The sequence below is a fragment of the Engystomops pustulosus genome, chromosome 8 (genome assembly GCF_040894005.1).
Source record: "Engystomops pustulosus chromosome 8, aEngPut4.maternal, whole genome shotgun sequence".
Classification (NCBI taxonomy): domain Eukaryota; kingdom Metazoa; phylum Chordata; class Amphibia; order Anura; family Leptodactylidae; genus Engystomops; species Engystomops pustulosus.
The window spans coordinates 126,573,211-126,598,623 of NC_092418.1; the positions used below are offsets into that span (position 1 = coordinate 126,573,211).

Consider the following 25,413-nt stretch of genomic DNA (forward strand, 5'->3'; position numbering starts at 1 on the left):
TCTATTGTCAGTAGTGATGTAATGATGGGTCAGTGTTATCTATATAGAGGTCATTGTACAGGGAGGGGGAGGATATAAGCTGTGACATCATCTATTGTCAGTAGTGATGTAATGATGGGTCAGTGTTATCTATATAGAGGTCATTGTACAGGGAGGGGGAGGAGATAAGCTGTGACATCATCTATTTACAGTAGTGATGTAATGATGGGTCAGTGTTATCTATATAGAGGACATTGTACAGGGAGGGGGAGGAGATAAGCTGTGACATCATCTATTATCAGTAGTGATGTAATGATGGGTCAGTGTTATCTATATAGAGGTCATTGTACAGGGGGGTGGAGATAAGCTGTGACATCATCTATTGTCAGTAGTGATGTAATGATGGGTCAGTGTTATCTATATGGAGGTCACTGTACAGGGAGGGGGAGGAGATAAGATGTGACATCATCTATAGTCAGTAGTGATGTAATGATGGGTCAGTGTTATCTATATAGAGGTCATTGTACAGGGGGGTGGAGATAAGCTGTGACATCATCTATTGTCAGTAGTGATGTAATGATGGGTCAGTGTTATCTATATAGAGGTCATTGTACAGGGAGGAGGAGGAGATAAGCTGTGACATCATCTATTGTCAGTAGTGATGTAATGATGGGTCAGTGTTATCTATATAGAGGTCATTGTACAGGGAGGAGGAGATAAGCTGTGACATCATCTATTGTCAGTAGTGATGTAATGATGGGTCAGTGTTATCTATATAGAGGTCATTGTACAGGAGGGGGAGGGGATAAGCTGTGACATCATCTATTGTCAGTAGTGATGTAATGATGGGTCAGTGTTATCTATATAGAGGTCATTGTACAGGAGGGGGAGGGGATAAGCTGTGACATTATCTATTGTCAGTAGTGATGTAATGATGGGTCAGTGTTATCTATATAGAGGTCATTGTACAGGAGGGGGAGGAGATAAGCTGTGACATCATCTATTGTCACTAGTGATGTAATGATGGGTCAGTGTTATCTATATAGAGGTCATTGTACAGGAGGGGGAGGAGATAAGCTGTGACATCATCTATTGTCAGTAGTGATGTAATGATGGGTCAGTGTTATCTATATAGAGGTCATTGTACAGGAGGGGGAGGAGATAAGCTGTGACATCATCTATTGTCAGTAGTGATGTAATGATGGGTCAGTGTTATCTATATAGAGGTCATTGTACAGGGAGGGGGAGGAGATAAGCTGTGACATCATCTATTGTCAGTAGTGATGTAATGATGGGTCAGTGTTATCTGTATAGAGGTCATTGTACAGGGAGGGGGGAGGAGATAAGCTGTGACATCATCTATTGTCAGTAGTGATGTAATGATGGGTCAGTGTTATCTATATAGAGGACATTGTATAGGGAGGAGGGGATAAGATGTGACATCATCTATTGTCAGTAGTGATGTAATGACGGGTCAGTGTTATCTATATAGAGGTCATTGTACAGGGAGGGGGAGGAGATAACCTGTGACATCATCTATTGTCAGTAGAGATGTAATGATGGGTCAGTGTTATCTATATAGAGGTCATTGTACAGGGAAGGGGGAGGAGATAAGCTGTGACATCATTTATTGTCAGTAGTGATGTAATGATGGGTCAGTGTTATCTATATAGAGGTCATTGTACAGTAAGGGGGAGGAGATAAGCTGTGACATCATCTATTGTCAGTAGTAATGTAATGATGGGTCAGTGTTATCTATATAGAGGTCATTGTACAGGGAGGAGGAGGGTATAAGCTGTGACATCATCTATTGTCAGTAGTGATGTAACAATGGGTCAGTGTTATCTATATAGAGGTCATTGTACATGGAGGGAGAGGAGATAAGCTGTGACATCATCTAATGTCAGTAGTGATGTAATGATGGGTCAGTGTTATCTATATAGAGGTCATTGTACAGGGAGGAGGAGGAGATAAGCTGTGACATCATCTATTGTCAGTAGTGATGTAATGATGGGACAGTGTTATCTATATAGAGGTCATTGTACAGGGAGGGGGAGGGGATAAGCTGTGACATCATCTATTGTCAATAGTGATGTAATGATGGGTCAGTGTTATCTATATAGAGGACATTGTACAGGGAGGGGGAGGAGATAAGCTGTGACATCATCTATTGTCAATAGTGATGTAATGATGGGTCAGTGTTATCTATATAGAGGTCATTGTACAGGGAGGGGGGGGAGATAAGCTGTGACATCATCTATTGTCAGTAGTGATGTAATGATGGGTCAGTGTTATCTATATAGAGGTCATTGTACAGGGAGGGGGAGGAGATAAGCTGTGACATCTATTGTCAGTAGTGATGTAATGATGGGTCAGTGTTATCTATATAGAGGTCATTGTACAGGGAGGGGGAGGGGATAAGCTGTGACATCATCTATTGTCAGTAGTGATGTAATGATGGGTCAGTGTTATCTATATAGAGGTCATTGTACAGGAGGGGGAGGGGATGAGCTTTGACATCATCTATTGTCAGTAATGATGTAATGATGGGTCAGTGTTACCTATATAGAGGTCATTGTACAGGGAGGGGGGAGGAGATAAGCTGTGACATCATCTATTGTCAGTAGTGATGTAATGATGGGTCAGTGTTATCTATATAAAGGTCATTGTACAGGGAGGGGGGAGGAGATAAGCTGTGACATCATCTATTGTCAGTAGTGATGTAATGATGGGTCAGTGTTATCTATATAGAGGTCATTGTACAGGGAGAGGGAGGGGATAAGCTGTGACATCATCTATTGTCAGGAGTGATGTAATGATGGGTCAGTGTTATCTATATAGAGGTCATTGTACAGGAGGGGGGAGGGGATAAGCTGTGACATCATCTATTGTCAGTAGTGATGTAATGATGGGTCAGTGTTATCTATATAGAGGTCATTGTACGGGAGGGGGAGGAGATAAGCTGTGACATCATCTATTGTCAGTAGTGATGTAATGATGGGTCAGTGTTATCTATATAGAGGTCATTGTACAGGAGGGGGAGGAGATAAGCTGTGACATCATCTATTGTCAGTAGTGATGTAATGATGGGTCAGTGTTATCTATATAGAGGTCATTGTACAGGAGGGGGAGGAGATAAGCTGTGACATCATCTATTGTCAGTAGTGATGTAATGATGGGTCAGTGTTACCTATATAGAGGTCATTGTACAGGGAGGGGGGAGGAGATAAGCTGTGACATCATCTATTGTCAGTAGTGATGTAATGATGGGTCAGTGTTATCTATATAAAGGTCATTGTACAGGGAGGGGGGAGGAGATAAGCTGTGACATCATCTATTGTCAGTAGTGATGTAATGATGGGTCAGTGTTATCTATATAGAGGTCATTGTACAGGGAGAGGGAGGGGATAAGCTGTGACATCATCTATTGTCAGGAGTGATGTAATGATGGGTCAGTGTTATCTATATAGAGGTCATTGTACAGGAGGGGGGAGGGGATAAGCTGTGACATCATCTATTGTCAGTAGTGATGTAATGATGGGTCAGTGTTATCTATATAGAGGTCATTGTACAGGAGGGGGAGGAGATAAGCTGTGACATCATCTATTGTCAGTAGTGATGTAATGATGGGTCAGTGTTATCTATATAGAGGTCATTGTACAGGAGGGGGAGGAGATAAGCTGTGACATCATCTATTGTCAGCAGTGATGTAATGATGGGTCAGTTTTATCTATATAGAGGTCATTGTACAGGGAGGGGGAGGGGATAAGCTGTGACATCATCTATTGTCAGTAGTGATGTAATGATGGGTCAGTGTTACCTATATAGAGGTCATTGTACAGGGAGGGGGAGGGGATAAGCTGTGACATCATCTATTGTCAGTAGTGATGTAATGATGGGTCAGTGTTATCTATATAGAGGTCATTGTACAGGGAGGGGAGGAGATAAGCTGTGACATCATCTATTGTCAGTAGTGATGGGTCAGTGTTATCTATATAGAGGTCATTGTACAGGGAGGAGGAGGAGATAAGCTGTGACATCATCTATTGTCAGTAGTGATGTAATGATGGGTCAGTGTTATCTATATAGAGGTCATTGTACAGGGAGGGGGAGGAGATAAGCTGTGACATCATCTATTGTCAGTGGTGATGTAATGATGGGTCAGTGTTATCTATATAGAGGTCATTGTACAGGGAGGAGGAGGAGATAAGATGTGACATCATCTATTGTCAGTAGTGATCAGTGGCGTAACTAGGAGAAGCAGGGCCCCATAGCAGATTTTTGCATTGGGCCCCCCTTAAAAATATTCATACATACACACACGTTTATACAAGCACTAACATTTACACACTTAAATACACAACATAACATTCTACACTCACTTTTATACACTCGTCCACACAAACATACGTATACACTCATATGCACACATTTATATACTCATATATACATTTATACACTAATACATACAGTATATACAAACTCCCTGTACATACATACAGTATATATGCATCAAAGTTGCATGCATACTGTTTATATACACACATACTGTGTATATATACAGTATATACACACACAAAATGTATATACATACAGCATATAATCACACATTCAGTATATGCAGCATATACACACACAAACAACATATACACACACACAGCATATACACACACACAGCATATACACACACACACAGCATATACACACACACACAGCATATACACACACACACAGCATATACACACACACACACACAGGATATACACATACACAGCATATACACACACACAGCATATATACACACACACTATATACACACACCATATACACACACACACACACACACCATACACACACACACCATACACACACACACCATATACACACACACCATATACACACACACACACACACCATATACACACACACACACACCATATACACACACACACACCATATACACACACACACCATATACACACACACACACACACCATATACACACACACACACCATATACACACACACACAGCGCACACACACACACAGCGCACACACACACAGCATACACACACACACAGCATACACTCACCATATACACACACACCCAGCATATACACACACACAGCATATACACACACACAGCATATACACACACACAGCATATACACACACACACAGCATACACACACACACAGCATACACACACACAGCATACACACACACAGCATATACACACACCATACACACACACAGCATACCCACACGCACACAGCGTACACACACAGCATATACACACACATACACATATATAGCATACAATCATTAACTATACACACATATTTAGGGACTTACATTTCTTGCAAACCGGCTGATGTGTAGTGGGGTGGGTCGGTTAGGCATCCTGCCAGCCTAGGAAGTGAGCCGGCCGGGCAGCCACGGCAGCAACATGGCGGCCGAGGAAGCAGTGTGGAGGAAGGGCGGCCGCGGGATCAGGGTGCCAGGATGGGCGGCCGCGGGAGCAGCATTGAGGGCGGTGAGCCGCGGGAACAGCATTGAGTGCCGGCGGACAGCTCCCGGACCAGTGTGCCGGCCGGACGGCTGCAGGAGAAGTGTGCCGGCCGGGCAGCCGTGAGAGTATCATGCCAGCCGGGCAGCAGTGTGGAGGGTGGGTGGCACACTGCGGGAGCAGTGTGCCGGCCGCGTGGCCTTAGGACCAGGCTACCGGCCGCGTGGCCATGAGTACATTATGCAGGGCAGGCAGCCACAGGAGCAGTGTAGAGGGCGGATGGGCAGCTGCGGGAGCAGTGTGTCGGGCGCGGGACCAGGGTACCATCGTGGCGGCCAGGCAGCCGCGGAAGCAGTGTGGAGGACCGGGCACCCGCGGAAACAGCGTTGCGAATGGTCAGGCCGTACCGGCCTGGCAGCCGTGGGAGCAGCGTAGTGGGCGGCTGCAGTAGCAGCGGGGCAGGGCCCGATGGGTCAGAAACTCTGGGGCGGGCGGGATAAAGAGGGGGCGGGCCATGGGATTGATCTTTACCTTAATGCGCCGTATAGCAGGGCCCGGGCGGCGTTCAGACCGGGTATGGAAATGCAGCGCAGTCTGGAGACATTGTGATTGTGCCACTGCCCGGGCCCCTGAAGCTCACGGGCCCCGTAGCAACCGCTACGGCTGCTACGCCGGTAGTTACGCCACTGGTAGTGATGTAATGATGGGTCAGTGTTATCTATATAGAGGTCATTGTACAGGGAGGGGGAGGGGATAAGCTGTGACATCATCTATTGTCAGTGGTGATGTAATGATGGGTCAGTGTTATCTATATAGAGGTCATTGTACAGGGAGGAGGAGGAGATAAGCTGTGACATCATCTATTGTCAGTAGTGATGTAATGATGGGTCAGTGTTATCTATATAGAGGTCATTGTACAGGGAGGGGGAGGGGATAAGCTGTGACATCATCTATTGTCAGTAGTGATGTAATGATGGGTCAGTGTTATCTATATAGAGGTCATTGTACAGGGAGGAGGAGGGGATAAGCTGTGACATCATCTATTGTCAGTAGTGATGTAATGATGGGTCAGTGTTATCTATATAGAGGTCATTGTACAGGGAGGGGGAGGAGATAAGCTGTGATATCATCTATTGTCAGCAGTGATGTAATGATGGGTCAGTGTTATCTATATAGAGGTCATTGTACAGGGAGGGGGAGGAGATAAGCTGTGACATCAAATGTTGTCAGTAGTGATGTAATGATGGGTCAGTGTTATCTATATAGAGATCATTGTACAGGGAGGAGGAGGGGATAAGCTGTGACATCATGTATTGTCAGTAGTGATGTAATGATGGGTCAGTGTTATCTATATAGAGGTCATTGTACAGGGAGGGGGAGGGGATAAGCTGTGACATCATCTATTGTCAGTAGTGATGTAATGATGGGTCAGTGTTATCTATATAGAGGTCATTGTACAGGAGGGGGGAGGGGATAAGCTGTGACATCATCTATTGTCAGTAGTGATGTATTGATGGGTCAGTGTTATCTATATAGAGGTCATTGTACAGGAGGGGGGAGGGGATAAGCTGTGACATCATCTATTGTCAGTAGTGATGTAATGATGGGTCAGTGTTATCTATATAGAGGTCATTGTACAGGGAGGGGAGGAGATAAGCTGTGACATCATCTATTGTCAGTAGTGATGTAATGATGGGTCAGTGTTATCTATATAGAGGTCATTGTACAGGGAGGGGGGAGGAGATAAGCTGTGACATCATCTATTGTCAGTAGTGATGTAATGATGGGTCAGTGTTATCTATATAGAGGTCATTGTACAGGGAGGGGGAGGAGATAAGCTGTGACATCATCTATTGTCAGTAGTGATGTAATGATGGGTCAGTGTTATCTGTATAGAGGTCATTGTACAGGGAGGGGGAGGGGATAAGCTGTGACATAATCTATTGTCAGTAGTGATGTAATGATGGGTCAGTGTTATCTATATATACATGTCATTGTACAGGGAGGAGGGGGAGATAAGCTGTGACATCATCTATTGTCTGTAGTGATGTAATGATGGGTCAGTGTTATCTATAAAGAGGTCATTGTACAGGAGGGGGGAGGAGATAAGCTGTGACATCATCTATAGTCAGTAGTGATGTAATGATGGGTCAGTGTTATCTATATAGAGGTCATTGTACAGGGAGGGGGAGGGGATAAGCTGTGACATCATCTATTGTCAGTAGTGATGTAATGATGAATCAGTGTTATCTATATAGAGGTCATTGTAAAGGGAGGGGGAGGAGATAAGCTGTGACATCATCTATTGTCAGTAGTGATGTAATGATGGGTCAGTGTTACCTATATAGAGGTCATTGTACAGGGAGGGGGGAGGGGATAAGCTGTGACATCATCTATTGTCAGTAGTGATGTAATGATGGGTCAGTGTTACCTATATAGAGGTCATTGTACAGGGAGGGGGAGGAGATAAGCTGTGACATCATCTATTGTCAGTAGTGATGTAATGATGGGTCAGTGTTATCTATATAGAGATCATTGTACAGGAGGAGGGGATAAGATGTGACATCATCTATTGTCAGTAGTGATGTAATGATGGGTCAGTGTTATCTATACAGAGGTCATTGTACAGGAAGGGGGAGGGGATAAGCTGTGACATCATCTATTGTCAGTAGTGATGTAATGATGAATCAGTGTTATCTATATAGAGGTCATTGTACAGGGAGGGGGAGGAGATAAGCTGTGAAATCATCTATTGTCAGTAGTGATGTAGTGATGGGTCAGTGTTACCTATATAGAGGTCATTGTACAGGGAGGGGGGAGGAGATAAGCTGTGACATCATCTATTGTCAGTAGTGATGTAATGATGGGTCAGTGTTATCTATATAGAGGTCATTGTACAGGGAGGGGGAGGAGAAAAGCTATGACATCATCTATTGTCAGTAGTGATGTAGTGATGGGTCAGTGTTACCTATATAGAGGTCATTGTACAGGGAGGGGGGAGGAGATATGCTATGACATCATCTATTGTCAGTAGTGATGTAATGATGGGTCAGTGTTATCTATATAGAGGTCATTGTACAGGGAGGGGGGAGGAGATATGCTATGACATCATCTATTGTCAGTAGTGATGTAGTGATGGGTCAGTGTTACCTATATAGAGGTCATTGTACAGGGAGGGGGAGGAGATAAGCTGTGACATCATCTATTGTCAATAGAGATGTAATGATGGGTCAGTGGTATCTATATAGAGGTCATTGTACAGGGAGGAGGAGGAGATAAGCTGTGACATCATCTATTGTCAGTAGTGATGTAATGATAAATCAGTGTTATCTATATAGAGGTCATTGTACAGGGAGGGGGAGGAGATAAGCTGTGAAATCATCTATTGTCAGTAGTGATGTAGTGATGGGTCAGTGTTACCTATATAGAGGTCATTGTACAGGGAGGGGGGAGGAGATAAGCTATGACATCATCTATTGTCAGTAGTGATGTAATGATGGGTCAGTGTTATCTATATAGAGGTCATTGTACAGGGAGGAGGAGAAGATAAGCTGTGACATCATCTATTGTCAGTAGTGATGTAATGATGGGTCAGTGTTATCTATATAGAGGTCATTGTACAGGAGGGGGGAGGGGATAAGCTGTGACATCATCTATTTTCAGTAGTGATGTAATGATGGGTCAGTGTTATCTATATAGAGGTCATTGTACAGGAGGGGGAGGAGATAAGCTGTGACATCATCTATTGTCAGTAGTGATGTAATGATGGGTCAGTGTTATCTATATAGAGGTCATTGTACAGGAGGGGGGAGGGGATAAGCTGTGACATCATCTATTGTCAGTAGTGATGTATTGATGGGTCAGTGTTATCTATATAGAGGTCATTGTACAGGAGGGGGGAGGGGATAAGCTGTGACATCATCTATTGTCAGTAGTGATGTAATGATGGGTCAGTGTTATCTATATAGAGGTCATTGTACAGGGAGGGGGGAGGGGATAAGCTGTGACATCATCTATTGTCAGTAGTGATGTAATGATGGGTCAGTGTTATCTATATAGAGGTCATTGTACAGGGGAGGGAGGAGATAAGCTGTGACATCATCTATTGTCAGTAGTGATGTAATGATGGGTCAGTGTTATCTATATAGAGGTCATTGTACAGGGAGGGGGGAGGAGATAAGCTGTGACATCATCTATTGTCATTAGTGATGTAATGATGGGTCAGTGTTATCTATATAGAGGTCATTGTACAGGGAGGGGGAGGAGATAAGCTGTGACATCATCTATTGTCAGTAGTGATGTAATGATGGGTCAGTGTTATCTATATAGAGGTCATTGTACAGGGAGGGGGAGGGGATAAGCTGTGACATCATCTATTGTCAGTAGTGATGTAATGATGGGTCAGTGTTATCTATATATACATGTCATTGTACAGGGAGGAGGGGGAGATAATCTGTGACATCATCTATTGTCAGTAGTGATGCAATGATGGGTCAGTGTTATCTATATAGAGGTCATTGTACAGGGAGGGGGGAGGAGATAAGCTGTGACATCATCTATTGTCAGTAGTGATGTAATGAGGGGTCAGTGTTATCTATATAGAGGTCATTGTACAGGGAGGAGGAGGGGATAAGCTGTGACATCATCTATTGTCAGTAGTGATGTAATGATGGGTCAGTGTTATCTATATAGAGGTTATTGTACAGGGAGGGGGAGGAGATAAGCTGTGACATCATCTATTGTCAGTAGTGATGTAATGATGGGTCAGTGTTATCTATAAAGAGGTCATTGTACAGGAGGGGGGAGGAGATAAGCTGTGACATCATCTATAGTCAGTAGTGATGTAATGATGGGTCAGTGTTATCTATATAGAGGTCATTGTACAGGGAGGGGGAGGGGATAAGCTGTGACATCATCTATTGTCAGTAGTGATGTAATGATGAATCAGTGTTATCTATATAGAGGTCATTGTACAGGGAGGGGGAGGAGATAAGCTGTGACATCATCTATTGTCAGTAGTGATGTAATGATGGGTCAGTGTTATCTATATAGAGGTCATTGTACAGGGAGGGGGAGGAGATAAGCTGTGACATCATCTATTGTCAGTAGTGATGTAATGATGGGTCAGTGTTACCTATATAGAGGTCATTGTACAGGGAGGGGGAGGAGATAAGCTGTGACATCATCTATTGTCAGTAGTGATGTAATGATGGGTCAGTGTTATCTATATAGAGATCATTGTACAGGAGGAGGGGATAAGATGTGACATCATCTATTGTCAGTAGTGATGTAATGATGGGTCAGTGTTACCTATATAGAGGTCATTGTACAGGAAGGGGGAGGGGATAAGCTGTGACATCATCTATTGTCAGTAGTGATGTAATGATGAATCAGTGTTATCTATATAGAGGTCATTGTACAGGGAGGGGGAGGAGATAAGCTGTGAAATCATCTATTGTCAGTAGTGATGTAGTGATGGGTCAGTGTTACCTATATAGAGGTCATTGTACAGGGAGGGGGGAGGAGATAAGCTATGACATCATCTATTGTCAGTAGTGATGTAATGATGGGTCAGTGTTATCTATATAGAGGTCATTGTACAGGGAGGAGGAGGAGGAGATAAGCTGTGACATCATCTATTGTCAGTAGTGATGTAATGATGGGTCAGTGTTATCTATATAGAGGTCATTGTACAGGGAGGGGGAGGAGATAAGCTATGACATCATCTATTGTCAGTAGTGATGTAGTGATGGGTCAGTGTTACCTATATAGAGGTCATTGTACAGGGAGGGGGGAGGAGATAAGCTATGACATCATCTATTGTCAGTAGTGATGTAATGATGGGTCAGTGTTATCTATATAGAGGTCATTGTACAGGGAGGAGGAGGAGATAAGCTGTGACATAATCTATTGTCAGTAGTGATGTAATGATGGGTCAGTGTTATCTATATAGAGGTCATTGTACAGGGAGGGGGAGGAGATAAGCTATGACATCATCTATTGTCAGTAGTGATGTAATGATGGGTCAGTGTTACCTATATAGAGGTCATTGTACAGGGAGGGGGGAGGAGATAAGCTATGACATCATCTATTGTCAGTAGAGATGTAATGATGGGTCAGTGTTACCTATATAGAGGTCATTGTACAGGGAGGGGGGAGGAGATAAGCTATGACATAATCTATTGTCAGTAGAGATGTAATGATGGGTCAGTGTTATCTATATAGAGGTCATTGTACAGGGAGGGGGAGGAGATAAGCTGTGACATCATCTATTGTCAGTAGTGATGTAATGATGGGTCAGTGTTACCTATATAGAGGTCATTGTACAGGGAGGGGGGAGGGGATAAGCTGTGACATCATCTATTGTCAGTAGTGATGTAATGATGGGTCAGTGTTACCTATATAGAGGTCATTGTACAGGGAGGGGGAGGAGATAAGCTGTGACATCATCTAGTGTCAGTAGTGATGTAATGATGGGTCAGTGTTATCTATATAGAGATCATTGTACAGGAGGAGGGGATAAGATGTGACATCATCTATTGTCAGTAGTGATGTAATGATGGGTCAGTGTTATCTATATAGAGGTCATTGTACAGGAGGGGGGAGGAGATAAGCTGTGACATCATCTATAGTCAGTAGTGATGTAATGATGGGTCAGTGTTATCTATATAGAGGTCATTGTACAGGGAGGGGGAGGGGATAAGCTGTGACATCATCTATTGTCAGTAGTGATGTAATGATGAATCAGTGTTATCTATATAGAGGTCATTGTACAGGGAGGGGGAGGAGATAAGCTGTGACATCATCTATTGTCAGTAGTGATGTAATGATGGGTCAGTGTTATCTATATAGAGGTCATTGTACAGGGAGGGGGAGGAGATAAGCTGTGACATCATCTAGTGTCAGTAGTGATGTAATGATGGGTCAGTGTTATCTATATAGAGATCATTGTACAGGAGGAGGGGATAAGATGTGACATCATCTATTGTCAGTAGTGATGTAATGATGGGTCAGTGTTATCTATATAGAGGTCATTGTACAGGAGGGGGGAGGAGATAAGCTGTGACATCATCTATAGTCAGTAGTGATGTAATGATGGGTCAGTGTTATCTATATAGAGGTCATTGTACAGGGAGGGGGGAGGGGATAAGCTGTGACATCATCTATTGTCAGTAGTGATGTAATGATGGGTCAGTGTTACCTATATAGAGGTCATTGTACAGGGAGGGGGAGGAGATAAGCTGTGACATCATCTATTGTCAGTAGTGATGTAATGATGAATCAGTGTTATCTATATAGAGGTCATTGTACAGGGAGGAGGAGGAGATAAGCTGTGAAATCATCTATTGTCAGTAGTGATGTAGTGATGGGTCAGTGTTACCTATATAGAGGTCATTGTACAGGGAGGGGGGAGGAGATAAGCTATGACATCATCTATTGTCAGTAGTGATGTAATGATGGGTCAGTGTTATCTATATAGAGGTCATTGTACAGGGAGGAGGAGGAGGAGATAAGCTGTGACATCATCTATTGTCAGTAGTGATGTAATGATGGGTCAGTGTTATCTATATAGAGGTCATTGTACAGGGAGGGGGAGGAGATAAGCTATGACATCATCTATTGTCAGTAGTGATGGGTCAGTGTTACCTATATAGAGGTCATTGTACAGGGAGGGGGGAGGAGATAAGCTATGACATCATCTATTGTCAGTAGTGATGTAATGATGGGTCAGTGTTATCTATATAGAGGTCATTGTACAGGGAGGGGGAGGAGATAAGCTGTGACATCATCTATTGTCAGTAGTGATGTAATGATGGGTCAGTGTTATCTATATAGAGGTCATTGTACAGGGAGGGGGAGGAGATAAGCTATGACATCATCTATTGTCAGTAGTGATGTAATGATGGGTCAGTGTTACCTATATAGAGGTCATTGTACAGGGAGGGGTTAGGAGATAAGCTATGACATCATCTATTGTCAGTAGTGATGTAATGATGGGTCAGTGTTATCTATATAGAGGTCATTGTACAGGGAGGGGGAGGAGATAAGCTATGACATCATCTATTGTCAGTAGTGATGGGTCAGTGTTACCTATATAGAGGTCATTGTACAGGGAGGGGGGAGGAGATAAGCTATGACATCATCTATTGTCAGTAGTGATGTAATGATGGGTCAGTGTTATCTATATAGAGGTCATTGTACAGGGAGGGGGAGGAGATAAGCTGTGACATCATCTATTGTCAGTAGTGATGTAATGATGGGTCAGTGTTATCTATATAGAGGTCATTGTACAGGGAGGGGGAGGAGATAAGCTATGACATCATCTATTGTCAGTAGTGATGTAATGATGGGTCAGTGTTACCTATATAGAGGTCATTGTACAGGGAGGGGTTAGGAGATAAGCTATGACATCATCTATTGTCAGTAGTGATGTAATGATGGGTCAGTGTTACCTATATAGAGGTCATTGTACAGGGAGGGGTTAGGAGATAAGCTATGACATCATCTATTGTCAGTAGTGATGTAATGATGGGTCAGTGTTATCTATATAGAGGTCATTGTACAGGGAGGGCGAGGAGATAAGCTGTGACATCATCTATTGTCAGTAGTGATGTAATGATGGGTCAGTGTTATCTATATAGAGGTCACTGTACAGGGAGGGGGAGGGGATAAGGTGTGACATCATCTATTGTCAGTAGTGATGTAATGATGGGTCAGTGTTATCTATATAGAGGTCATTGTACAGGGAGGGCGAGGAGATAAGCTGTGACATCATCTATTGTCAGTAGTGATGTAATGATGGGTCAGTGTTATCTATATAGAGGTCACTGTACAGGGAGGGGGAGGGGATAAGCTGTGACATCATCTATTATCAGTAGTGATGTAATGATGGGTCAGTGTTATCTATATAGAGGTCATTGTACAGGAGGGGGAGGGGATAAGCTGTGACATCATCTATTGTCAGTAGTGATGTAGTGATGGGTCAGTGTTACCTATTGTGAGAAAGTGAGAGGAGTTGTGTGGGAAAACCGCTATCTGTCTTACAGGTAGATGAAATGCTGGTGGTAAAAGCCCTGGGTTTGTCTGCAGTAACCCAAGGGTTAATGCAGACATGATAAGCAGGAATAGTCTGTTTGGTCTGTGTTGGCCTCGCTAACACAGACACATTGGTAATGTCCGTACTGGGCCTGCTGATTATGGAGTAGGGGTAGGCTGGTAGTGGGACTCCTACTCCACCCGGGCTTCGGTCCTGGGCTTTTGTATAGCCCACAGGTGCGGGTCACAGACCTCGTTAGGGCCTGATTTAGTCTGCAGGCCAGAAGCAGTAGGAGAGGCCCTACCTGGAGAGCTGAAAGCGAGATTGCATTCTCACAGCAAAGGTAACTGGGGGTCTCCTGTCTTGCTGCTGGCCAAGAGCGTGTGCCAGGCAGCCTGGTACCCGGATAGCTAGGGTCCTCAAAATGTATTAGACAGCGCCTAGCCGGGCAGGAATTACTTTTATAATGTTTTTGCATGTGCCTAAGCCAAGGCTGAATTTGTGTTCTGTTTTGCAAGTGTGAATAAACACTTAAGTTGGACTTTTAAACCTACGTGTGTCACTGCTTCCTGCACTGCTACCAGTCAACTACCAGAGCAATTCCCCACATATGGTGGATTGGAGCGGGCAAAGTGCAGTGAAGTATACACTAGTGCATGTCCTGGAAGTTGACAGCACTGAAGCTGCAAGCCACAGCCATGGAGGAGTTAATCAAGCAGCTTGTCCAGTCCAACGTGCAGCAGCAAGAGACAAACAGATTGCTGCTCCAGCAGATAACAGCCCTGACCGCTGCTCAGCAAAGGACTGTCCCAGCAATGACGGTGAAGGACGCCAGGAAAGAGGTCCGCAAAGCTATGACCAAGATGACCGCCGAGGATGATGTGGAGGCCTATCTGACAGGCTTTGAGAGGGTGGCCACCCGAGAGAGGTTGCCACAGCAACACTGGGCAGAGGTGTTGGCCCCCTTCCTCGTCGCTGATCCCCAGCAGGCATACTACGACCTGAGCGAGGAGTATGCCCGGGACTACTCCAAGGTAAAGGCAGAGATCTTGGCCCGACTAGGAGTGGATCAGCATCTACGCGCTCAAAGAGTGAATAGCTGGAGATACCAGGAGGCGCTACCACCGAGGGGGCAGATGCACCAACTTGTTCACTTGGTCCGCAAGTGGCTTCAGCCGGAGACATCAACCCCAGCCCAGATGGTCGAGAAGGTTGTTTTGGACCGTTTCCTGAGGGCCTTGCCGGGTGAGATCCAACAATGGGTGGGACACGGGGACCCGTCTGATGCCGATGCGCTGGTGGGGTTGGTGGAGAGGTTTTGTGCCACTCAGGCCCTAACAAAGAAAGACCCTTATACCAAGACAGGCCTTAAGGCACGGAAGGTCTTGTCACCCACAAATTCCCGGGGCAGGACAACGCCTAATGTCCGGGAAGTACCCCAGGGGAGGAGGAGGGGGGAGGCTCCCACCTGTTGGACCTGCCATGAGCCAGGTCATATTGCAGCCCATTGCCCCAATTCCTCAGAGCCCATGGACTGCAGTTCCGCCAGAAGGGTTTCTCTCTATGCTGCCCCTGTCTACACAGCTACAAGTCCCGACTCTGCTGATGAGCGCCACCTGTGCCGGGTGACTGTGGCAGGGCATCCAGCGTTGGCCCTGCTGGACTCAGGCAGTCGGGTGACCTTGATTAATGGGTCCCTCACAGACCCCAAGGCGGTCACAGGGCGCACAATTGGAGTCCTGTGCATCCATGGGGACGTAAAGGACTACCCCACCACAGTTATTAACTTCCAGACCTCTTGTGGAGAGACACTACATGAGGCAGCGGTTGTCAAGAACTTGCCCCATGACCTTATCTTGGGACGGGACTTCCCCATGTTCTGGACTCTATGGCGGGGAAACCAAGAGTTGGGGGGTTGTTCTCCTGTGTTGTCTGGTCAGATCTCTGAAGCCGAGCCTGATGACCCAGATTCTGGAGTTCCTGCCGTAGGGGTGACCGCCACAGAAGATGGAAGTGTAATGTTTCCCCTAGATGTTATGGCAGGCGAAACTGAGGAGGTAGTGACAGGACCGCAGTTGTCTGATTTGGAGGTATCCCGTGACAACTTTGGTACTGCCCAACTCCAGGACCCCACTCTGGTCCGCGCCAGAGAAAATGTGGTAGAAACTAATGGCGTACCTCAGCACCCAGGTGCGGATAAGTTGTTCCCTCGTGTGGTGGTAAATCAGGAGTTATTGTACCGCATTGATAAGGTCCACGGTGAAACCCGGGAGCAGTTAATGGTACCTCAGCCATATCGTCAGATGGTGTTAGACCTTGCACATAAGCATGTGATGGGAGGGCACCTAGGTACCACAAAAACTCTGGAACGCATCTTGCAGCGTTTTTACTGGCCAGGAGTATATGATAGGGTAAAAAGGTATTGTGAAACTTGCCCTGATTGTCAATTGCATGCTCCCATGGTACAGTTTAGAAGTCCGTTGGTACCTCTGCCCATTATTGAGGTACCCTTTGAAAGGGTCGCCATGGATTTGGTCGGTCCTTTAGTTAAATCTGCTCGGGGGCATCAGCATATCCTGGTAGTCATGGACTATGCTACCCGATATCCTGAGGCCATCCCACTGCGGCACACCTCTGCGAAACTAATTGCTAAAGAGTTGTTTGCCATGTTCTGCCGGGTGGGACTTCCCAAGGAGATCCTCACAGACCAGGGGACTCCTTTTATGTCAAAAGTCACCAAGGAGCTATGTCGGCTCTTTAATATTAAACAGTTACGCACCTCTGTGTACCATCCTCAGACGGATGGATTGGTAGAATGGTTCAACAAATCTCTAAAGAGTATGCTAAAGAAGATGGTAAACAAGGATGGGAAGGACTGGGATGTACTATTGCCATATTTAATGTTCGCCATCCGAGAAGTCCCACAAGCCTCTACTGGGTTCTCACCGTTTGAGTTAGTGTACGGCAGACATCCCAGGGGTCTCCTGAACATAGCCAAAGAGACATGGGAACACGAGCCCACCCCCCACAAAAGTGTAATAGACCATATTGCAGATATGCAGGACAGGGTGGCGGCCGTCATGCCCATCGTCAAGGAGCATATGGAGGAGGCACAAAGGACTCAAAGCCGGGTTTATAACAGGTCAGCAAAAGTAAGGAGCTTTAGTCCCGGTGATCGTGTGTTGGTGCTAGTCCCCACTGTAGAAAGTAAGTTTCTCGCTAAATAAGGCAAGGACCGTATGAGGTTATAGAGAAAATAGGAGAGGTGAACTACAGGATACGTCAGCCCGGACGGAGAGAACCTGAGCAGACTTATCATGTAAATCTGTTGAAGGCCTGGAAAGACAGAGAGAGTCTGCATACAGAGATGGTTCTGGCTAGTCCACCTCCTGCGCTACCCTCACAGGCGGCAGATAAGCCAGTGCCGGATGCAGAGGTGCGGATAGCCGATACCCTTACCATAGGACAACAGCGAGAGGCTCGAGAGTTTGTAGCAAGAAATACAGATGTGTTCTCAGAGTTGCCAGGCTACACATCTGTAATTAAACATGATATTGTCACTGAGCCAGGGGTAAGGGTAAGATTAAGGCCGTACCGAGTCCCCGAAGCTCGTAGACAAGCCATATCAGAAGAAGTTCAGAAGATGCTGAAGCTAGGGGTTATTGAGGAGTCCAAAAGTGAGTGGGCCAGTCCAATTGTTCTAATTCCCAAACCAGATGGGACGTTGCGATTTTGCAACGATTTTAGAAAATTGAATGAGGTGTCTAAGTTCGATGCCTACCCCATGCCACGGGTGGACGAGCTTATAGAGAGACTAGGGGGAGCTCGGTACTTCACCACACTGGATCTAACTAAAGGATATTGGCAGGTACCCCTGACAGATAGGGCTAAAGAAAAGACAGCCTTTATCACCCCTGAGGGCCTTTTTCACTATGTTGTATTACCGTTTGGGCTTCATGGGGCCCCCGCTACCTTTCAACGGTTAATGGACATAGTGTTAAAGCCACATAGGAGATACGCCTCCGCCTATCTAGATGACATTATCATCTACAGCCATGACTGGGAGAGTCACTTGGCCAAGGTACAGGCCGTAGTAAGGGAAGCGGGCCTGACCGCAAGCCCCAAGAAGTGTGCGCTGGGAATGGAGGAGACACACTATTTGGGGTATGTGATCGGTCGAGGTATAATTAAACCTCAGATCAACAAGATTGATGCTATACAGGGTTGGCCTCAACCAGTGAGCACCAAACAGGTCAGGGCGTTCCTGGGCATTGTCAGGTACTACAGACGGTTTATACCAAACTTTGCCACCATGTCCGCTCCCCTGACAGACCTGCTGAAGGGTAAAAGGCCTGTCATGGTGCGGTGGAATGAACAAGCAGAAGGGGCTTTCCAGGCATTGAAGTCTGCGCTGTGTGGATCTCGTCCTCATTACGCCAAACTTCAAGAGAGACTTTATTGTGCAGACGGATGCGTCAGATGTAGGACTGGGAGCTGTCCTGTCTCAGAAGAACACCCCATTACCTACCTGAGCAGGAAGAGGAACACCCCATTACCTACCTGAGCAGGAAGAGGAACACCCCATTACCTACATGAGCCGGAAGAGGAACACCCCATTACCTACCTGAGCAGGAAGAGGAACACCCCATTACCTACATGAGCAGGAAGAAGAACACCCCATTACCTACATGAGCAGGAAGAGGAACACCCCATTACCTACCTGAGCAGGAAGAGGAGCACCCCATTACCTACCTGAGCAGGAAGAGGAACACCCCATTACCTACCTGAGCAGGAAGAGGAACACCCCATTACCTACCTGAGCAGGAAGAGGAACACCCCATTACCTACATGAGCAGGAAGAAGAACACCCCATTACCTACCTGAGCAGGAAGAGGAACACCCCATTACCTACCTGAGCAGGAAGAGGAACACCCCATTACCTACCTGAGCAGGAAGAGGAACACCCCATTACCTACCTGAGCAGGAAGAGGAACACCCCATTACCTACATGAGCAGGAAGAGGAACACCCCATTACCTACATGAGCAGGAAGAAGAACACCCCATTACCTACATGAGCAGGAAGAGGAACACCCCATTACCTACCTGAGCAGGAAGAGGAGCACCCCATTACCTACATGAGCAGGAAGAAGAACACCCCATTACCTACCTGAGCAGGAAGCTCACGCCAGCAGAGAAAAATTACAGTATCGTAGAGAAGGAATGTCTGGCGATAAAGTGGGCATTAGAGTCCCTACGGTCCTACTTGCTGGGACGACAGTTCCGTCTCATAACTGACCACTCTCCTCTCACGTGGATGAGTAGAACTAAGGAGAGGAATGCCAGGGTCACTAGGTGGTTCTTGTCCCTCCAAGATTTCAGTTTCATGGTGGAGCACAGAGCCGGGAAGCTACAGGGCAATGCAGATGCCTTGTCCCGAACGCATTGCTTAATGTCAGGAGTTTGCCCCGGTGGGTCTGAACTGAGGGGGAGGGGATGTGAGAAAGTGAGAGGTATTGTGTGGGAAAACCGCTATCTGTCTTACAGGTAGATGAAATGCTGGTGGTAAAAGCCCTGGGTTTGTCTGCAGTAACCCAAGGGTTAATGCAGACATGATAAGCAGGAATAGTCTGTTTGGTCTGTGTTGGCCTCGCTAACACAGACACATTGGTAATGTCCGTACTGGGCCTGCTTATTATGGAGTAGGGGTAGGCTGGTAGTGGGACTCCTACTCCACCCGGGCTTCGGTCCTGGGCTTTTGTATAGCCCACAGGTGCAGGTCACAGGCCTCGTTAGGGCCTGATTTAGTCTGCAGGCCAGAAGCAGTAGGGGAGGCCCTACCTGGAGAGCTGAAAGCGAGATTGCATTCTCACAGCAAAGGTAACTGGGGGTCTCCTGTCTTGCTGCTGGCCAAGAGCGTGTGCCAGGCAGCCTGGTACCCGGATAGCTAGGGTTCTCAAAATGTATTAGACAGCGCCTAGCCGGGCAGGAATTACTTTTATAATGTTTTTGCATGTGCCTAAGCCAAGGCTGAATTTGTGTTCTGTTTTGCAAGTGTGAATAAACACTTAAGTTGGACTTTTAAACCTGCGTGTGTCACTGCTTCCTGCACTGCTACCAGTCAACTACCAGAGCAATTCCCCACACTATATAGAGGTCATTGTACAGGGAGGGGGGAGGAGATAAGCTGTGACATCATCTATTGTCACTAGTGATGTAATGATGGGTCAGTGTTATCTATATAGAGGTCATTGTACAGGGAGGGGGAGGGGATAAGCTGTGACATCATCAATTGTCAGTAGTGATGTAATGATGGGTCAGGATTATCTATATAGAGGTCATTGTACAGGGAGGAGGAGGAGATAAGCTGTGACATCATCTTTTGTCAGTAGTGATGTAATGATGGGTCAGTGTTATCTATATAGAGGTCATTGTACATGGAGGGGGAGGAGATAAGCTGTGACATCATCTATTGTCAGTAGTGATGTAATGATGGGTCAGTGTTATCTATATAGAGGTCATTGTACAGGGAGGGGGAGGGGATAAGCTGTGACATCATCTATTGTCAGTAGTGATGTAATGATCGGTCAGTGTTATCTATATAGAGGTAATTGTACAGGGAGGGGGAGGAGATAAGCTGTGACATCATCTATTGTCAGTAGTGATGTAATGATGGGTCAGTGTTATCTATATAGAGGTCATTGTACAGGGAGGAGGAGGAGATAAGCTGTGACATCATCTATTGTCAGTAGTGATGTAATGATGGGTCAGTGTTATCTATATAGAGGTCATTGTACAGGGAGGGGGAGGAGATAAGCTGTGACATCATCTATTGTCAGTAGTGATGTAATGATGGGTCAGTGTTATCTATATAGAGGTCATTGTACAGGGAGGAGGAGGAGATAAGCTGTGACATCATCTATTGTCAGTAGTGATGTAATGATGGGTCAGTGTTATCTATATAGAGGACATTGTACAGGGGGGTGGAGATAAGCTGTGACATCATCTATTGTCAGTAGTGATGTAATGATGGGTCAGTGTTATCTATATAGAGGACATTGTACAGGAGGGGGAGGAGATAAGCTGTGACATCATCTATTGTCAGTAGTGATGTAATGATGGGTCAGTGTTATCTATATAATGGTCATTGTACAGGGAGGAGGAGGGGATAAGCTGTGACATCATCTATTGTCAGTAGTGATGTAGTGATGGGTCAGTGTTATCTATATAGAGGTCATTCTACAGGAGGGTGAGGGGATAAGCTTTGACATCATCTATTGTCAGTAGTGATGTAATGATGGGTCAGTGTTCTCTATATGGAGGTCACTGTACAGGGAGGGGGAGGAGATAAGCTGTGACATCATCTATTGTCAGTAGTGATGTAATGAGGGGTCAGTGTTATCTATATAGAGGTCATTGTACAGGGAGGGGGAGGAGATAAGCTGTGACATCATCTATTGTCAGTAGTGATGTAATGATGGGTCAGTGTTATCTATATAGAGGTCATTGTACAGGAGGGGGAGGAGATAAGCTGTGACATCATCTATTGTCAGTAGTGATGTAATGATGGGTCAGTGTTATCTATATAGAGGTCATTGTACATTACGTAGGCGCTGGCCGTGATGCTGCGCTCTATCCATGTATGTGCCATATAAAGGGCTTCGTCATCCCACCATACATAGGTGTACCCCCAGACTGGCCGGTATCATGGGGACCCTATTACGTAGACGCTGGCCGTGATGCTGCGCTCTATACATAGGTGTACCCCCAGACTGGCCAGTATCATGGGGACCCTATTACGTAGGTGCTGGCCGTGATGCTGCACTCTATACATGTATGTGCCATATAAAGGGCTTCGTCATCCCACCATACATAGGTGTACCCCCAGACTGGCCGGTATCATGGGGACCCTATTACGTAGACGCTGGCCGTGATGCTGCGCTCTATACATAGGTGTACCCCCAGACTGGCCAGTATCATGGGGACCCTATTACGTAGGTGCTGGCCGTGATGCTGCACTCTATACATGGGTGTACCCCCAGACTGGCCGGTATCATGGGGATCCTATTACGTAGGCGCTGGCCGTGATGCTATGATTTCCGCTCTGTCCCTATATAAGGGGCTTCGCCACCCCACTCCGCGCTCCGCGCTCATCGCCCGCTCTCTCTTCTCGGATCTGACTCTGTTCTCTTTGTTTTCCAGCCAAGCCGAAGCAGAAAGTGGTGAGTTGTTGTGACTGCCTCCCGCCGCTCGTCCTCCCGGCGCAGCTGCTCGGGTATTAATGACTTATTATTGTGTTTCCAGACAGAACATGTCGCGCCTTACGATGTTGTGCCATCCATGAGGCCGGTAGTGCTGGTGGGACCATCGCTGAAAGGCTATGAGGTATGTGAGTGCCCCCCGCACGGCCCCCGGTCTCCAGGTCAGAGGGGCTTCTGGCAGACATTTCAGAGCATGAGTCATATTTTTCCTCTCTCTGTAGTTTTCAGTTGTCTCAGAAGCGGTGGCTAGAGACCTAGCTGCTGTGACTTATGTCTCCCCCTCCCCTCTCCATAGACCTCATCAGTGAGCTTCTGTCCATCTTCTTACAAGACAGAATTCAGCAGACATTTCACATTACACATCAGTTTAGTCAGTTTTCCCTGCCAGGGCTCTATCTGTAAATCTAAATGTCTCAGGACAGATGAGTGGAGACCTAGCTGCTGTGACTTATCCCCCCCCCCCTCACCTCTCCATAGACTTATATGCAGTCCAGCAGCTCAGGGAGCCTCTGTCCATCTTGCTTGCCAGTCATAATTAATCACAAATTTTAGAGGAAAAGCCACTTTAGTCAATGTCTCCTGTGTGCAGGCTCTATGAGTAAATCTTAGATGTCTCAGCACCGATGGGAGGAGATGTAGCTGCTGTGACTCCCCCTCCCCACTCCATAGACTTATGGACTCTTAGATGTCTCAGCACTGGTGGGAGGAGATGTAGCTGCTGTGACTCCCCCTCCCCTCTCCATAGACTTATGGACTCTTAGATGTCTCAGCACCGATGGGAGGAGATGTAGCTGCTGTGACTCCCCCTCCCCTCTCCATAGACTTATGGACTCTTAGATGTCTCAGCACCGATGGGAGGAGATGTAGCTGCTGTGACTCCCCCTCCCCTCTCCATAGACTTATGGACTCTTAGATGTCTCAGCACTGGTGGGAGGAGATGTAGCTGCTGTGACTCCCCCTCCCCTCTCCATAGACTTATGGACTCTTAGATGTCTCAGCACCGATGGGTGGAGATGTAGCTGCTGTGACTCCCCCTCCCCTCTCCATAGACTTATGGACTCTTAGATGTCTCAGCACCGATGGGAGGAGATGTAGCTGCTGTGACTTCCCCTCCCCTCTCCATAGACTTATGGACTCTTAGATGTCTCAGCACCGATGGGAGGAGATGTAGCTGCTGTGACTCCCCCTCCCCTCTCCATAGACTTATGGACTCTTAGATGTCTCAGCACCGATGGGTGGAGATGTAGCTGCTGTGACTCCCTCTCCCCTCTCCATAGACTTATGGACTCTTAGATGTCTCAGCACCGATGGGAGGAGATGTAGCTGCTGTGACTCCCCCTCCCCTCTACATAGACCTATGGACTCTTAGATGTCTCAGCACCGATGGGAGGAGATGTAGCTGCTGTGACTCCCCCTCCCCCTCCATAGACTTATGGACTCTTAGATGTCTCAGCACCGATGGGAGGAGATGTAGCTGCTGTGACTCCCCCTCCCCTCTCCATAGGTCTTTATGTAAATGACATTAGTCTTAGTTTTGTCTTATGTTTTTGGTGCAGATATCAGAGATCAGTTGAGTCTTTGTTTTCTGATCTTTGCTCGGCCTCTGCTGTGCTGCAGGAGTTTTTGTGTCATATTTTAGCAATGGTTCAGGGATGAGATTCTGGACAGGAACCTTCCATGTATCATGTGTGTATCATGTGTATCATGTGTGTATCGTGTGTGTATCATGTGTATCATGTGTGTATCGTGCATGTATCATGCGTGTATCATGTATGTATCATGTGTGTATCATGTGTATCATGTGTGTATCATGTGTGTATCATGTATGTATCATGTGTGTATCATGTGTGTATCATGCGTGTATCATGCGTGTATCATGTGTGTATCATGCGTGTATCATGCGTGTATCATGTGTGTATCGTGTGTGTATCATGTGTATCGTGTGTGTATCGTGTGTATCATGTGTGTATCGTGCATGTATCATGCGTGTATCATGTGTGTATCATGTGTGTATCATGCGTGTATCATGCATGTATCATGTGTGTATCGTGTGTGTATCATGCGTGTATCATGTGTGTATCATAGATAGATATTACATAGATAATAGATAATTAGAATAATATTTCTGTGGCTGATAATTGATTCTTGATAGAACAGTAAAATCCTGAGACTGATCTGTGTCATCTCCTCCCTGTGTTACACAGCGGGGGCTTCCGCCTCTTCTACAGGAGATTTCCTATTCTCTGTCTTTCTCACTTTTTCTATTTTCTCTCTTCTGCTCCTCGGATCCTTTCCTCCTTGGATCCTCTCCTCCTTGGATCCTCTCCTCCTCGGATCCTCTCCTCCTTGGCTCCTTTCCTCCTTGGATCCTCTCCTCCTGGGATCCTCTCCTCCTCGGATCCATCCTCCTGGGATCCTCTCCTCCTCGGCTCCTTTCCTCCTCGGATCCTCTCCTCCTCGGCTCCTTTCCTCCTCTTTCTGGGAAGGTGACGGACATGATGCAGAAAGCCCTCTTTGACTTCTTGAAGCACAGGTTTGATGGGAGGTGAGGGAGCTCTGACCGTGGCTTATCATCTGATTAGTGAATGGGTATTGATGTTTGGGGCTCTGCTATATTGGTATAAGGCTG

At 46.1% G+C, this 25,413-nt stretch overlaps 1 protein-coding gene across 2 annotated transcripts in view; it reads left to right on the top strand.

Moving 5' to 3' along the window:
- The window catches only part of CACNB4 (calcium voltage-gated channel auxiliary subunit beta 4), a 194,208-nt gene that overhangs the window by 99,245 nt on the left and 69,550 nt on the right, over positions 1-25,413 (top strand). For both annotated transcript variants that reach the window (XM_072122516.1, XM_072122517.1), the window contains 3 exons: positions 22,726-22,745; positions 22,828-22,908; positions 25,271-25,329. In XM_072122516.1, the coding sequence (XP_071978617.1) occupies positions 22,726-22,745; positions 22,828-22,908; positions 25,271-25,329 (160 nt within the window). The remainder of the gene's footprint in view (positions 1-22,725; positions 22,746-22,827; positions 22,909-25,270; positions 25,330-25,413) is intronic.